Raw genomic sequence first — 18,278 nt, 5'->3', positions numbered from 1 at the left:
CTAGGGTTAAGTTCTTGAACCAACAGTCTCTGATTCACAAGAATACTGGTCAGCCAATGAATTCAATTCAACATGGAAGCTATCTTTTACAGTCTCCTTTCTCCTAGATTAGAGCAAGTAATGAGCCCTAGATCCACATCAATGGGAACAACAAACGCTGTTCTCTTTCACAAAGTGAACCTGCTGACTCGTTTGTCATTTTTTTCCAAACACTGTGGTACTGAAAAGTAAGATAGGCTGCTTTAGTCTCGAACTCCAACAAACTTAATGGGAACAATAGTAGCATTTAACAAATGCTGTTCAAGAAATTAATTCTGAGTGCCCCAGTTTCATCCCACATGTCAAAGAAGGTTTACTGAACACAATGCATTTCCTCTAGCGTATTGATGAGAAGCAAATTATGTTTAAGGGGTGGGCAGAGTGTGGATTGTCTAATAGGAACGTAGGGATGTTACAGGAAAAACATTTGCAGTGATTAGTTTCCTCTGTGAGCTGCCAAAGACTTAATGGGGTGAAATAGCCCTTCTCTGCCATAAGCAAATAGGGTAACACAAGAGAAGAGTCAACAGGATATGGAATGATCAGGTCAGCAGAGGTCATCAACTATCAACTGGTACATTGTATTTCTGCCTCTAAGGAATACTGATGCTTCTTTTGCTACTTCCCAATCGTCAGTCTCCTCCAACTGCAACCCTTCTTAATTCGGGGGTGGAGTGAGGGAGAGATTTGATGAGAATTTAAATTGACTAAAGGTCTGGATTAAGGTAGGATTATATAAATTGGTGGCTGATAGCTGGCACGATCTTGCTGAATCGAAAGGCCTGTTTTCATGCTGTATCTTTCTATCAGTTTATGTTTCTTTGTGGTGACACATGCAGAACGTTACAAGGATGCAGAGGCTTTTGAAACACAATTGTAACCATCCCCTACCCTATTCATACATCAGCTCCATAGGTTCTCAAAGCCAAGTAATGTGCTCCAAGAGAGATCCGAGTTAGTTTCAGGTCGAGGACCATTTCTCAGAACTGGGAAGGAGATAAAAGAAGTTCACTGAGCTGCAGGCAATGGAGGAAGGTTGGGGGTGGGGGGGGGGAGAATGCTCCTGATAGGGTAAAACCAGGATGACTGTTGGGATAAGCAGTAAACAAGGTATCTAGTCAAATAATCTGTTTCTCTTTCCACAGGTATGCAACCAGGTTTCTGGAACTTCACTACTAGTGTTATAGAGCACAACTATTGTTGTAATAGAAAACTGGATTTGCTTAGACTTATGATTAATCACTTTATTCTGAAAATAGGGACTAATCTTCTACTTAATTAAATCTTCCTGTAGCCACCATTCTGTATTCAAAAAGTAGTTTTACTGGCAATCTCGGCAAATGAGAATGTAAAAGTTGAACTAAATTCATGCTCAGGTAGATCAGATTTGGCTGCTCCACTGGTGCGCACTAGTTTTTGATAAACACCAACTGTGTTTCATCTTGCAGTTGCTCCAACCCCTTGAATGTCATTAGGGCTTTGGGTATTAATGTGCAGGATACATGAAAATATTGTGTATCATTACTGGACTGGACTAAAACCAGGATGACTATTATGCACATATTTTAAAAGTACATTTGCAGTCCAGTGTAGGGACTAATAAATTAACATTTAAGCTTTTGAATGATGTATGCCACTCTCAGTCACTGCCATATTTCCTGTTCTTGTCATGACAGGTGTTTATTTTCCTACAGGCTACAATGATTCTTTTCTCCTTCACCCCTTCCTCAAAAAACAGAATATACCACAGTACTAAAATATTCTGTGGTTTTGCTGGAAATTTCTTATCCGGGGATATGAAATTGACATAGTATCCATGTTGTACTGCTAGGGTTTGTCTCAGTTGTTGGTTAGATTGGCTTTGGGGGTGGAGGGGCTAGTGGAAATACCACAGCACTTCTACGTTTCAACAAACTTAACTCAGAATACTCATCTTTCTCAAAATGATCAGCCAAATTAATCTGTGGAATGAAGATCACTGTTTAACAATTTTTTCCCTTGAGGCATCTTAGCCAGCATATGCAATATTTGGTAAGCTTTTTGGATCAGCCTCAAATGGTTCTGTTTAACATTTTAATAAACTTTTGATAAATAATCCTTTGAATGCTCAACATGATTATCAAGAACTTTCACCTGCTGAAAATAACCAGAGTAGGCACATTGCTTTTCTTTAAATATAATAAAACTATAGGTACTATGCAGAATTACTGAGAGCAAGAAGCGTACGAGAAAAGTTTTAGTGCTTTTGAAGAATGTAGTTGTGTTAATTCTGCCGGCTGTTAAATATATTTATTATAAAACAAATATTTAATTGTTTCATATAAAGTTAAATTTCCTGGAATTTTTTATATATACTGCAATGTTTAACTAATAAATTATGTTTGAAACAATAAAGCCCTGAATATTGTTCTTGAATTGTAATTATTTGTATAATAATTTCAACACTTTTCCATTAACCTAAACAGTGTTTTTGCAATTTGCATCAATAATAGATTTTATATAAATATGTAGTAAAAGAGTCAACATTTTCATTGCACTACAAACACTGAGTGAAGTGGATATATTTTCAACCACTGGCAGAATGTCAAATTCATTTTCTGGCAGCAAAATCTCGGAAAGAAAACATCATTAAAACAGGCATTTTAGTATTTAATTTAAATGAAAGAAACATATTGCTAAGTGCCTGATTTCAATAAAGATAGTGCATAGACACGACAGAGTGAGGTGCAGAACTTTGCCATAGAAGAAAACTTTGCAAACAAGAAGAGTGAGCAAGGCTCAAGAGTTTAATATTAGTTAAAAACCAGATTAAAAGTTAGTACTGGCAAGTTAACAAGTTTTCCTATATGTTGAATATCATCTGTCAAATTTACATTATAAAATATGCATATATATTTATCTGTTTGAAAAGAGCTCTAAAGCGTGCCCCATGCATTAACTAAAGATAGATTTACTGTATATGGAGTAGTACAGCACTGAAAAAGGCTCTTTGGCCCAATAGTGCACACCAACCACAGCACCCTCTCTGCTAGTCCCACTCCAGGTTTGGCCCATAACCCTCCAGCCTGTCTCCTCCACATACCTATCCAACCTGCAATTGTCTTGTCACTTCCCATGATAGCTTTTTACCTGTTACTCACTACCATCTGTGTAAAGAGGTTACCCCCCCAGCTCTCTCTTAAATCTTTCCCCTTTTATCTGTGCGCTCTAATTTTTTTGGGAAAAGACCATGACTGTCCACATTATCCATACCCTTCATGACTTTATAAACTGCTATGACTTCGCCCCTCATCCTCCTGTGCTCCAGGCAATAAAGATCCAGTCTGGCCCATCTTTTCCTCTGTCTCAGGCCCTCTAGCAACATCCTTGAAAATATCTTCTTCACCCTCTTCAGCTTGACAACATCTTTCCTCTAAGTACCTTTCCTTTGAACTTGTACTCCTAAGTGCCTCCGTACCAGTACACTTCCTATTATTCACAGAATATGTAACACTCCTTTAACTTTCCAAAATGCATTATATTACACTACATCTATTGAAATCCACTCCTCACTCCTTGGCCCACTTCTTAAACTGATCAAGATCTCTTTCTAGTATATGATAACTTTCTTCACCATCAACTCCTCTTCATTTTGTGCCATGCACGAAAATACTGATCAAGCCTTGTTCATTCATGTTCAAATCATTAATATCAGTAACAAGGGTCCAATGCCAACCCCTGCAATACGTCACTACCTGCAGTGCTACTTGAAAGTGGTGAGACTACATTTGGAGTATTGTGTTCAGTTTAGGTCACCTTGTTATAGGAAAGCTGCCATTAAACTGGAAAGAGTGTAGAGAAGATTTGTAAGGATGCTGCCAAGACTCAAGGGATTGACCTTTAGAAGGAGAGGTTGAGCAGGCTGTGACTTTATTCATTGGAGCATAGGAGAATGAGGGATGATATTATAGAGATATCGGGCAGTCAGTAGTATAATAGTTTGCATAACATTATCACAGTGCCTGCAAACTGGGTTCAATCCTGCTGCTGTCTTTAAGGAGTTTGTGCAACCTCCCCGTGGCCGCATGTGTTTCCTCTGGTTTCCTACCACATTCCAAAGACATACAGATGAGTAGGTCAATTGGTCACATGGGTGTAATTGGGTGGCATAGGCTTTTTGGCTCAGAGGAGCCTACTACTGTGATGCAATCTAAATAAAATCAGTAGGAGCATAGAGACGGTGAATGCAGACAGTCTCTTTACGAGGATGGGAATTGAGAACTGAATGACATAGATGAGAAGGGAGAGGTTTAACAGGAACTGAGGGGCAATCTTTTGATCCAGGGGGTAGTCTTTATATGGAATCAGCTACCAGAGGAAGTGCTCGATACAGGTACATTGACAACATTTAAAAAGCATTTGGATGGGTGCATGGAAAAGAATATGGGTTATGGAACACATGGGCAAATGGGACAAATGTAGATTGGTGTCTTGGTTGTCGTGAACCAGTTGAGGGGCCTGTTTTTGTGTTGTATTACTTTATTAATAACTCTAAGTGAAACAGAAACTTGACATCCTTGTCGCTGGGTTACTAAGGAATTGCAGGAGCTTAGATATACATCACTGAGTTGTAACTTTGTTCATGGGAAGTGCATAGATGAGAAAAAATACGTAAAACACACCAACAATAGCTTTTCAACTGATCTTTGTCATTCTAATTCTCCACATTTTCTGCTCATGAGTAAATAGTGCATATTAATAAAGATTTCTTACACTTAGCATCAACACACTGTCCAGTTCCCAACAGACAATCCTTGAGATCAGCTCCTTTTTTAATGACTGCTCTACTGCAAATAACACTGCCCTGTATGCAGCACCTGAAAAATAAAACAGAATACTATCAATTTTCATTAGTGTGCAGGTTTGCACATAATTACAATCAAATATAGTGCATTTTACATATTAAACCATTTGGAAAAGTCCTTCATCACAAAGCATAATAAAAAATACAGATGATTTGAATTAACATAAATCATCCTGACTGGTTTCATGCACTCTGTTAATATAAATGAGAAATACTCTTCAATCTACGACAAGGATAGCTGAATGAATATACATCATTGTCTACAGACAGCAATCTCTCAGTGCAGCGGTAAAGGGAAGTTACTGTGTGTTACAGTTTTACAGAGCATGATATCTATGCCCAGAACATTGAAGTAAATTGTACTGTAACTATTAAAACTGTATTTAATCACTTGCTCGCTATCTTAAAGACATAAGTCCTCAGTGTAGTTTTGAGTTTAGGCAGTTTTCCTTAAAGTTAAAGATTCTCCAGAGTGTTTATTTGTTGCGCTAAATAAAAGTTTTAACAATTACAGCTCAGGTCATGATCACAACAGTCCCCATGTGACATTCCATGCAAATAAAGATATGCTTCTCTCTCATACAATGTTAGTTTGTTGCATACATATGTACACTATCTTAAAGTTTCTCTAAGTCTTAGTTTGGAGAAAATCAGAAGTCGAACTTTTGATCCTCGATTTGACTTTGAGAAAAGGTGAAGTTCATTTGCCTGCTACTATCATCTGATTTGAGTTAATTAAGATGGTTTCCTTCTGATTTTGTTTAAAAGGATTTGAGTTGGTGGAATGATGTTTTTCTTTTATGGAAGCTTGTATGGCGTATAGCTCCAGGGTTGTGCTCCCAATGGGTTTTTTCCCCCAGGTTTTTTTGTTAGTAGGGGTTCTTTTTTTCCCCTTCTTTTCTTTCAAAAAAAAAATTCTTAACACTTTATTTTTTCTTATTATTATTGATATATTGTTTAGCTTTGTTAATCAGTTATTTGGTAATCTAATTCTTCATTGTACATATTGACATGTTGACTTGATTACCTTAATGTATTTTTTTTTGTTGATCTTTAATAATAATTAATAAAAAAGATTTTAAAATGAAAAAAAAGTTCATTTCAGCTTGTTAGAATTTCATTTTGTTAGGATTCAAGAATCAAGCCGGAAATGCAAGTGATTTTATTTCATTACAGTCTCTGCCTAACATGTTGAGTACCAGTGCATCTTCTAAGTTTGTCTATACCGAATTACTCAGCTTTAAAAAATTGTCATAAAACATTGCCATTTATTATTATTTTCAACTAATTTCCTTCCATTGAATAATCCATAAACTTTCATACATATATGTGTCATCATCCATGAACAAAATGCACATATGGTATTGGTTGAGTTTAATAAAGTCCTTAACAAACTTTAATTTCAAAGTAATTACTTCCATCCTGAGCCTTCACCATGTTTACATATATAATATACAGCTGGGTACATCTTTAACCCATTTAGAGAAGGGAGTGCCACCATCAACCCTCTAATCCTTAATAAAAAAAATTATGCTCCTTTATGAATCCAAAGGGAGTGGGGCTCTGCTGATGGAATTATGGTTGTCTTTGTAAAATTAGGCATGAGTTAAAGTGAGGAAAGCAAACAGACAAAATTTCACACCAGGTATTAAGGGAAGTGCTGAAATGTTTGGTCAAAGAGAATCATGAAGAAAAAAATTGCAGAGGAAAGGCTGGGAGGTTTATAGACAGAATTCCAGGGCCAGGATCTAGTCGGTGATGAGGCAAAATGATTTGGAGGTGCACTGGAAGTCAGAGTTGAAGAAATAGGGATTTGAGAGACTTCAGTTGCTGGAATCTGCTGGAGGAACTGATGCAACAGTCCTGATAGTCATACTTTATTGATCCCGGGGGAAATTGGTTTGATCTTGGGGGAACTTGGTTTTGCCATGAAACACTGACAATTCCTCTCCTCCACAGATGCTACTTGACCCAATGAACTCCGCCAGCAGATTGTTGAGATAAGGGAGACAGAAGCAAACCTGAGAAGTGTAGAAGTAGCATCAGGCCTACATGAAGATGAGATACTAAATTGCAAAGCATAGTTCCTTGCATTTTAAACTACTAAGATAATACTGGATCACTCTAAACATCCTTTCTTTCTTTTCAAATCTTTTTATTGTTACATTATACAGGAAAAATAACTTGAGTACATTAAAGTAACAACACCTACAATGTCTCAAAAAAGACATTATCTTAAAGATTGGAAAAAAATTTTGTGATAACAAAAAAAACCTACTAAGCAGAAAAATGAGAAAAAAAAAGAACCTGTTAGGTATACAACCACGGAGTCATGCGTCATACAAAAAGCTTCTAAAAATAAACATCAAACCGCCAGCAAAAAAAGAAAACATACTAAAAAATTTACAATTAGATCGTGGAAAAATTACATCAATTAACTCAAATGATAATAATGAGCAAATCAGCCCCATCTTTTCTCAAAATCAAGTAAAGGTTCAAAGGTTTGACTGCTAATTTTCTCCAAACTAAGACATAGCATCACATGAGAGAACAATTGTGACAAAGTGGGAGCTGATGTATCCTTCCACTTCAACAAAATGGCCCTCCTAGCTATCAATGTAACAAATGCAATAACATGTTGGTCAGACACAGAAATACCATGAATATTTTGAGGAATTATTCCAAAAATGCACAGTTAATTTAGTAGGATGTAAATTAATTTTAAGTGCTTTAGAAATTGTTGAAAAAACCGACTTCCAGAACTGTTTCAATATAGAACGACCAAAACATATGTGTCAGTGTAGCTATCTCAGTTTTACATCTATCACATTGACTATCAACATTAGAAAAGATTTTAGAAAGTCTCTCCTTTGTCAAATGATAATGATGTACAATTTTAAATTGAATCAATGAATGGCTAGCACAAATTGAAGAAGAGTTAACCAACTTCAAAATCCGCATCCAATCCTCCGTCATAAAAGTCAAATTAAGTTCCTTTTCCCAATCCTGTTTAATCTTAGATAAAGGACGCTTATCCCATTGTATTAATAAATTATAAATTCTTCCAATATAACCCTTATTCAAAGGATTCATACTCATAATAGTATCTAACAGGTCAGCCTCCAATATGTAAGGAAAATTACTTAAATATTTTTGTAAAAAATGTCTAACTTGAAGGTACTGCGGAAAGTGAGAGTATGAAAGAGAATATTTATCAATTAATTATTCAGAAGACATCAATCTATCTTCTTTAAATAAATCCAAAAAAGAATTAATACCTTTATTTTTCCAAAGTAAAAAAATTGGATCACTCAAAAAAGGCTTAAAAAAGTAATTTCGGTAAATTAAACTACAAAGTTTAATTTTTTTAAGATTAAAAAAACTGCAGAACTGGAGCCAAATTTGTAAAGGATACTTAATCACAGGATATAGGTTTAAATTAACAACTTTAGCTAATTGCATAGGTAAAGGAGCTCCCAATAACAAGATTAAATACAACTGTTTTACAACTTTCAGTTCCAGGTCTACCCAAATTTTCCGATCACTCTTATCAACCCAGTATAACCAAAAAGACATATATCGCACATTAACAGCCCAATAATACATTCTTAGGTTAGGCAAAGCAAGACCTCCATCTTTTTTCAATTTTTGTAAGTGACATTTACTAATTCTTGGTCTTTTATTATTCCAAATAAAAGATAAAATAATAGAATCAATCCGATCAAAAAACTTCCTAGTCAAAAAAACAAGATTATTCTGAAATAAATATAAAAATTTCGGTAAAATCATCATTTTAACTATATGAATACCACCAACAAGTGAAAATGTAAGTGGACTCCATCTACTAAATAAATACTTCATACAGTCTACTAAGGGAACAAAATTGGCTTTATAAAGATCCTTATATTTTTTAGTAATTATAATACCTAGATATCTAAAAGAGTCTGTAACTTTAAAAGGAGTATTATCATATATAGAAACAGAATCATTTAAAGGAAACAATTCACTTTTACGAAAATTTATTTTATATCCTGAAAAACCTCCAAATTTATTAAATAATTTTAGCAAGGCAGGAATGGATTCGTCAGGGTTAGATATATAAACCAATAAATCATCAGCGTAAAGAGAGATCTTATGCATGGTCTCATTCACAAAAATCCCATGGATATTTTAAGCCTCACGAAGAGCAATAGCAAGGGGTTCTAATATTAAATTAAACAACCAAGGACTTAATGGACAGCCTTGCCTTGTCCCCTGTGAAAGCTGAAAAAAAGGAGACCTACAATTGTTAAGTGACAACAGTAGCAATAGGGACTTTATATATCATTTTAATCCAATTATTAAAATTAGCACCAAAGCCAAATTTCTCTAAAACACTGAACAAATATTTCCATTCGACTCGATCGAACACTTTTTCAGCATCCAAAGATACAACACATTGTGGAGTTTTAAGAGGACGAATATATAATATTAAATAGTCTCCAAACATTTGTAAATACTGAAGCGAAGTATTCATTAAGTATCTCTGCTATTTCCTCCGGTTCCATACACACTTTCCCACTGTCACATTTGATTGGTCCTATTCCCCCACGTCTCATCCTCTTGCTCTTCACATACTTGTAAATATGAAAGCAAGCTAGCAAACAATATCAAAGTGGATTGTAAAAGCTTTTTCAAGTATGTGAAAAATAAAACAGAGATGAGAGTGAATATAGGACCGGTAGAAAATGAGGTCGGCGAAATAACAGGGTGGAAGGAGATAACAGATTAACTAAATGAGTATTTTTCATCAGTCTTTACTGTGGTAGACACTAGCAATGTGCCAGATGTCCAAGCCTGTGAAGGAACAGAAATGAATGCAGTTACTATTACAAGGGAGAAGGTACTCAAAAAGCTGAAAGACCTAAGGGTACATAAGTCACCCTGACCAGATGAACTGCACCCTAAGGTTATGTGACAGGTAGCATTAGAGATTGTGGATGCATTAGCAATGATCTTTCAAAAATCATTGGACTCTGGCATGATGTCAGAGGACTGGAAAATTGCAAATGTACATCCACTCTTTAAGAAAGGAGGAAGGCAGCAGAAAGGAAATTATAGACCAGTTAGACTGACCTCAGTAGTTGGGAAGATGTTGCAGTCAATTGTTAAGGATGAGGTTATGGAGTACTTGGTGACACAGGACAAGATGGGACAAAGTCAGCATATTTCCTTAAGGAAAAATCTTGCCTGAAGAACCTGTTGAAATTCTTTGAGGAGATTACAAGTAGGATAGATAAAGAGGATGCAGTGGATGTTATATATTTGGATTTTCAGAAGGCCTTGGACAAGGTGCCACACATGAGGCTGCTTATCAAGTTGAGAGCCCATGGTATAACAGGAATGTTGCTAGCATGGCTAGTGCATTGGCTGATTGATATGAGGCAGTGAGTGGGAATAAAAGGATTCTTGTCTGGTTGGCTGCCAGTGACTAGTGGTGTTCCGCAGGGGTCGGTGTTGGGACCACTTCTTTTTATGTTGTATATCAATGGTTTAGATGATGGAATAGATGGCTTTGTTGCCAAATCTGCAGATGATACGAAGATTGGTGGAGGGGCAGGTAGTGTTGAGGAAACAGGTAGGCTGCAGAAGGACTTAGACATTAGGAGAATGGGCAAGAAAGTGGCAAATGAAATACAACATTGGAAAATGCATGGTCATGCAATGTGGTAGTAGAAATAAATGTACAGACTATTTTCTAAACAGGGAGAAAATCCAAAAGTCTGAGATGCAAATGTACTTGGGAGTCCTTGTGCAGAACACTCAAAGTTAACTTGCAGGTTGAGTCAGTAGCGAGGAAGGTAAATGCAACGTTAGCATTCATTTCGAGAAGTCTTGAATACAAAAGCAGGGATGTAATGCTGAGGTTTTATAAGGCACTGGTGAGGCCTCACCTTGACTATTGTGAACAGTTGTGGGCTCCACATCTAAAAACAGATGTGCTGACATTGGAGAGGGTCCAGAGGCAGTTCACAAGGATGATTCTGGGAATGAAAGGGTTATCATACACGGAACATTTGATGCTTCTGGCTTGTATTCGCTGGAATTCAGAGGGATGAGGGTGGGGGAACCTCATTGAAACTTTTCGAATGTTGAAAGCCCTAGACAGATTAGATGTGGAAAGGATGTTTCCCATGGTGGGAGAGTCTAGGACAAGAGGGCACAGCCTCAGGATAGAGGGGTGTCCATTTAAAACAGAGATGCAGAGAAATTTTTTTAGCCAGAGGGTAGTGAATTTGTGGAATTTGTTACCACAGGTACCTGTGGAGGCCAGGTTGTTGGGTGTATTTTAGGTAGAGCTTGATAGTTTCTTGATTGGACAAGGCATCAAAGATTACAGGGAGAAGGCTGAGGTATGGGGTTGAGGAGTGGAAAAAAGGATCAGCCATGACTGAATAGTGAAGCACACTCGATGGGCCAAATGGCCCAATTCTGCTCCTATGTCTTATGGTCTTAATAGAGGCACACAAGAGAGTGACTGGTTTTAATAAGATAAGACAGAGCAAAGCTCTTCCCAGTTACAAATGGCTTGAGGCAAAAGGCAAATATTTTAAAATTTGGACAAAAAATTAAAGGCAAATAAGGAAAAAAATGTTTTTAAGCAGAAGCTTATTAGATCTGGACCCCAATGGCTCATTCTATTTCCATCACCTTTACAATCAAGACTTTTAAGATATAAATTGGATAGGCTCTTGAAGGAAAATGATTCTTGTGGGTTTTTGGGTAAAAATGGGGGAATGAAAGGGAATGAATCGGTTGACTTAGAAATTTTTTTCGGCCTTGTCCTGTGCTGTAAAATTTCTTTAGCTTCCCATTAGTCATAATGATGGTGTAATTTCCAGTGCTGCTTAGCTTGCTTTGCCCCTATCCATTTCCCCAAAGGATCGTTTCACAGTTAGCAATAAATTTCATCTACCATTCACTGGTCAGTGAACAAGACACCTCTTCTTGCCTTTATCACTTTGTCAATTGTGTACACATAAGATAGCGAACAATGAACTGGAGGGGGATGACCATCCTAGTGAGAAGGTTTGCTAGTACTGTATGTGTGTGTGTGTGTGTGTGTGTGGGGGGGGGGGTGGAATTAAACTAAAGTTGCAAGGGGATGGGAACCACAACTCCAGAAGATAGTGGACTGGTTTGGAGAAAGATGTTGTTAAACCTACATCCAAAGTCAGGAATCAAAAGGTCAAGCATGATGGGACTAATGTTTTGAGCTGCATATATTTCAATGCTAAAAGTACCGTAGGAAAGTCGGATGAGTTTTGGTCATGGATCAGAATGGGGAAGTATGGCATTGTAGTCATTAATTACGCTTGGTTGCAGAAGGGGCAAGACTGGCAACCTGATGTTCCAAGATTCCATTATTTTAGATATGATAGTGTTGGGGGGGATTAAAAGAAGAGGGGTGGCATTACTAGTCAAGGAAAATGTCACAGCAGTGCTCAGTCAGGACAGAGTGGACAACTCGATTAGTGAGGCTTTAAAGGTAGAATTGGGGAATAAGAAACATATGACCACATTAATGGGATTATATTCTAGACTATCCAGCACTATGCAGGATTTAGAAGATCAAATTTGTAGAGGCAGCGCAGACTGTTGCAAGAAACATTAAGTTCGGGATAGTAGGCGATTTTAAACTTTCCACATATTAACTGCAAATCCCATACTGTAAAAGGGTTGAATGGGACAGATCTTGTCAAATGTGTTGAGAAAAAATTGCTTAATCAGTACATAGAAGTCCCAACCAGAGAGAGTATGATACTAGCTTTTCTATTAGGGAATGAGAGAGGGCAGGTGACAGATGTTTGTGTTGGGGACCACACTGCATCTAGTTATCATAATAATTTCAAGGTAATTACGGAAAAGGATAGGTCTGGTCCTCAGGTTGAGATTCTAAATTGGCGAAAGACCAGTATTGATGGTATCAGAAAGTGTGGACTGGGTCTGGTTGTCTTCTGACAAAAGTGTACTTTTTAGTGGGAGGCTTTCAAAAGTAAAATTTTGAGTACAGAATTTGTATGTTCCTGTCAGAATAAAAGGCAAGGGTAACAGGTTTAGGGAACCTTGGTTTTCGAGAGATATTAAGGCCCTGGTTAAGAAAAAGGAGGAAGAGCATAAGAGGGTAGGAACAAATTAGGTACTTGAGGAGTACAAGAAATGCAAGAGAACACTTAAGAAGGAAATCAGGAGGGCTAAAATAAGGCATGAGTTTGTTCCTGAGCCATGGTCAGACACCCTGAGCCAATAGGCTGGTGCTGGACTTATTTCCTGGCATAATTTACATATTACTATTTAATTATTTATGGTTTTATTACTACTTAATTATTTATGGTGCAACTGTAACGAAAACCAATTTCCCCCAGGATCAATAAAGTATGACTATGAAAGGTTCTAAGAATAAGCCAGGAAATTACTGGCTGACATCAGTAGTGGGAAAGTAATTGGAAGGTGCTCTAAGAGACGAGATATATAAGTATTTGAATAGACACAGACTGATTAGGGATGGTTTCCAGGGCGCAGGCCTGGGCAAGGTTGTATGGTAGACCAGCAGTTGCCCAAGCTGCAAGTCTCCCCTCTCCACGCCACCGATGTTGTCCAAGGGAAGGGCATTAGGACCCATACAGCTCGGCACCGGTGTCGTCGCAGAGCAATGTGTGGTTAAGTGCCTTGTCCAAGGACACACACGTTGTCTCAGCCAAGGCTCAAACTGGTGACTTTCAAATCACTAGATGAACGCCTTAACCACTTGGCCACACGCTAACACATCAACTTCTTGGAAACTATCAACTTCTGCTTTAAATATACCCACGGACTTGGTTTCTACCGCAGTCTGTGGCAGAGCATTCCACAGATTCACTACTCTCCAGCTAAAAGAATTCCTCCTTACCTCTGTTCTAAAAGGTCACCCCCCCCCCCCCCAATTTTGAGGCTGTGCCTTCTAGTTCTGAATACCCCCACCATAGGAAACATCCTCTCCGCATCCACCCTATCTGGTCCTTTCAACATCAGTAGGTTTCAATGAGATCCTCCCCCCATCCCCTTATTCTTCTAAATTCTGTGAGTACAGGCTCAAAGGCTGCCAAACGCTCCTCATATGTTAACCCCTTCATTCCTGAAATCATCCTCGTGAACTTCCTCTGGACTCCTTCCAATGACAACACATCCTTTATGAGATATGGGGCCCAAAACTGTTCACAATATTCCAAGTGCGGCCTGCCTAGTGTCTTATAAAGGCTCAACATTATCTCCTTGCATTTATATTCTATTCTCCTTGAAATAAATCCTAACATTGCATTTGCCTTCTTTAACATAGACGTAACCTGTAAATTAACCTACCAGGAGTTTTGCACGAGGACCCCTAAGTCCCTCTGCATCTCTAATGTTTGAGCCTTCTCCCCATTTAGATAATAGTCCACATTATTGCCCCTTTTACCAAAATACATTATCATTCATTTCCCAACACGGTATTCTATCTGCCACTTATTTGCTCATTCTTCCAATCTGTCTAAGTCCTGCTGCAATTGCATAGCTTCTACAGCACTACCTACCCCTCCACCTGTACGGTATTCGTGTCATCTGCAAACTTTGCCACAAAGCCATCAATTCCATTCTCCAAATCACTGACAAACAATGTGAAAAGTAGCGGTTCTAATACTGACACCCTAAGGAACACCACTAGTCACCGGCAGCCAACCAACCTTATAGAGTTTTTCGAAGAAGTTGCCAGAAAAGTTGATGAAGGAAAGGCAATGGATGTTTGTCTATATGCACTTCAGCAAGGCATTCGACAAGGTTCTACATGGGAGGTTTGGGGAAGAAGTTTCAGTCGCTTGGCATTCAAGATGAGGTAGTAAATTAGAATAAACATTGGCTCATGGAAGAAGCCAGAGAGTGGTTGTACATGTTTGTCTCTCTGACTGGAGATCCGTGACTAGTGGTGTGCCGCAGGGATCAGTGTTGGGTCTATTGCTGTTTTTCATTTATATCAATAATATGAATAATAAAGTGGTAAAACTGGATCAGCAAATTTGCAGATGACACCAAGACTAGGGATGTAATGGACAGTGAGGAAGACTATCAAAGCTTATAGCAGCATCTGGAGCAGCTGGAAAAATGGGCTGAAAAATAGCAGATGGAATTTAATACAGGCATGCGTGAGGTTCTGCACTCTGGGAAGGCCAACCAGTGTAGGTCTTACATGGTGAGTGGTAAGGCACTGAGGAGTGCATTAGGACAGAGGAATCTGGGAATACAGATCCATAATTCCTTGAAAAGTGGTATCACAGGTTGATAGGATTGTAAAGAAAGCTTTTGGCACATTGGCCTTCATAAAACAATGTACTGAGTACAGGAGTTGGGATGTGATGTTAAAATTGTATAAGACAATGCAGAGGCCTAATTTGGATTATTTTTGTCCAGTTTTGGTCACCTATAAAAAAGATGCAAGTAAGGTTGAAAACGTGCAGAGAAAATTTACAAGAAAATTACTAGGACTTAAGGACCTGAGTTATAGGGAAAGGTTAAATAGGTTAGGGCTTTATTTTCTAGAACATAAGAGAATGAGGGGAGATTTGATAGAAGTACACAAAAATATGGGCCATAGATAGGGTAAATGCAAGCAGGCTTTTTCCACTGAAGTTGGGTGAGACCGGAACAAGAGGTTATGGATTGAGGGTGAAAGGTGAAATGTTTAAGAGAAACATGAGGGGAAACTTCTTCACTCAGAGAGTGGTGAGTGTGGAACAAGCTTTCAGTGGAAGTGATAGATACAGGTTCAATTTCAACATTTATGAGAAATTTGGATAGGCACATGGATGGGAGGGTATACAGGGCTACAGGATGGCTGCAGGTCGATGGGACAATGCACATTAATAGTTCAGCATGAACGCGATGGGCTGAAGGGCCTGTTTCTGTCTTGTAGTATTCTATTATTCTATGACTTTTTAAGGACAGCCAGAATGCTTAATGTGGTATTTGAAGGCAGAAGCACATCCAAGGAGAGAAGGGGAAGCTTAATTGACTAGATGGAAGGAACAAAAAATAGGGAGACAGAAGACATACTTTTCAAGTAAAATTGAAAATCCCACCCAGTATGTTGCTTAACTGACTTTAATAGATATTGTAGAAGAAAGGTTTTGGGATGGATCTAGTTTTGGTTCTGGTTCTGGTGGGTGTTATGATGGCACGGCTCCAGAGATTTGTGTTCAATTCTGAGCACACATGCTCACTCTGTAGAGTGTGCATGTACTTCCTGTCCTGTCACTGCAGGGGTTTCCTCCAGCTGCTCTGGTTTCTCCACACATCCCAAAGAACAGCTGGAAGGTTAATTGGTAGTTGTAAATCACTCCTCATTGGCAAAAGGATTAAAAGCTAAAGCTGATGGATATGTGACAGAAATAGGCAACTGAGGTTGCAGAGATGAACAACAACAACAATAGGACAAAGAGGAAATAGACTAATGTGGCTATGCTATATGAAGCTGATGTGAATAGAATGGGCTGAATTTTTTTGGATGGGGTGAATTTCAACTTCAAAACTGATTGGGATAAGACCAATTTGTCAGATTACGTTCATCTTTTATATGGATCAATGTTAGTTAACTACTTAATGTTGCTTGAATACTTAGTCAATAATGATTTGAGTTGAATATTGTGATTGAAAGTGTTTATGAAAAAAACATTGAATGTTCTAGATTTGACAAGAACAAGTTCACTGTTAAAGGGAGAAACTGCATGTGTTGTAGTTTCTCCCTTTAACAGTGAACTTATTCTTGTCAAATCTAGAACATTCTGAACACTGGTAAGTGTTTAATCTGAATAGGAGAGGTTTAAAGAAGGAACAGTGACTAGATTGTAGCTCGACTTGAAAAAATGATCTGGAATAGGTGTTCCCAACCCAGGGTTCAGGGATCCTTCGGTTAATGGTAAGGCTCTATGGCATAAAAATGATTGGAAACCCCCCATTTAGAGCTTTAGTGCATATCCAGAGAAACAAGAAACAAATAACAAATAAGATCAAAAGAAAAAAGAATATACAAGTAGCAAATGTCCAAGTGAACAGGGAAGATCCATAAAGGACGAGATTAAAAAAAAAGCACAGTAAGAAATCAAAATGAAAAGGACTAAGAAAGGAAGCTCGCCAAAAATATCAATAAATTTACATTAGGGAATCTGAATCAGGTTTAACATCACCAGCAAATGCCATGAAATTTGATTTCTTTGCAGCAGCAGTACAAGGCAGTACATAATAATGGAGGGTTAAAAAACTGAATTACAATATGTATATATCAATGTGTGTGTTTATAACAATATCAGTAAATTAAATAAGTTCAAAACTAAAAATAAAAAAGTAGTGAGGTAGTGTTCATGAAAACAGGGCTGCTAACAATCAGCTGCGTGCGTTAAAAGTTCATACTATAGATAGCGTAACAGGAAATAAGGCAACTGAGAATAAATCAACTGATTAGTTTCTATCAGTACTGGAAATGGATAAAGTGAAACAACTCAGGAAAATTAAGTCATACAAGAAAATCATTGAAATGAGCATTAAGAAACAAAAATTATGAAAAATTAATGGCAGCAATGAGTGATAAATCCCTAGGTCCAGAGGGTTTCTTACCAAAATTTCAAAACAGGTAAGATTAATGACCTAAACCTGTTTTTTTTCCATCAGATTGGAAAATTAACACAATTTTATCATAAAGAACTCTCTATTAATCAATTCCAAGTTTCAAGAAATAAACTGTAAACCTTGGTTTGCTTTGTTTTAAAATGGCATTAAACTTCCTGCTAGCTTCCTGTAAACAACTCAGTCATAAAGTGATGAGTAAGAATATCTGTGTATACAGATGCAGTCATTATTTATCCTATCTCAGTCACAGGCAGACTGATCAGTTCCTTACCATACTAGCAATAGCTTAAGAGTTTATTTTGGCAGTATTGCTTATTGGAAGACTCAGCCATTTAGGTGCCAGTTTCTGATATGAGATCACAGTGACTGACCTCTGAGCAGTGGACCACCAAGGAAGTTAAATAGGCTAAAGAACTCTAATTACTAGTAGTATATGCTCCTTTGCCATCCATGTAAACAAACAGTTCCAGCAGAACACAGGACCAACACATTGCACATACCCTATTCCTTCACACTGTGAAGTTTTATTATCTACTCATCATTTATTTTTAGGTTCTTACAGAAAAATAAAGAAAACAGAAATATCAGTTTTTGAAGTTTTTAAGAAAAAAACATCTTTTAAGATTTTTCTTTTGACTTCCTTAATCTGATTTTTTGAAAGACCTACTGACTGCACAGTTTGAAAACAGGTGATTCAGGTCAAGTCAAGTAATTTGAATCTGAT

At 37.6% G+C, this 18,278-nt stretch overlaps 1 protein-coding gene across 2 annotated transcripts in view; it reads right to left on the bottom strand.

Annotated features, from left to right (window-relative positions):
• Positions 1–18,278, bottom strand: part of eif2b3 (eukaryotic translation initiation factor 2B, subunit 3 gamma) — a 121,593-nt gene that overhangs the window by 10,090 nt on the left and 93,225 nt on the right. For both annotated transcript variants that reach the window (XM_072274640.1, XM_072274641.1), the window contains exon 11: positions 4,792–4,895. In XM_072274640.1, the coding sequence (XP_072130741.1) occupies positions 4,792–4,895 (104 nt within the window). The remainder of the gene's footprint in view (positions 1–4,791; positions 4,896–18,278) is intronic.

Source organism: Mobula birostris, chromosome 12 (genome assembly GCF_030028105.1).
Source record: "Mobula birostris isolate sMobBir1 chromosome 12, sMobBir1.hap1, whole genome shotgun sequence".
In the NCBI taxonomy this organism is placed as follows: Eukaryota; Metazoa; Chordata; class Chondrichthyes; order Myliobatiformes; family Myliobatidae; genus Mobula; species Mobula birostris.
The sequence above is the reverse complement of the archived record's forward strand: the minus strand, read 5'-3'. Positions and strand labels throughout refer to the sequence as shown.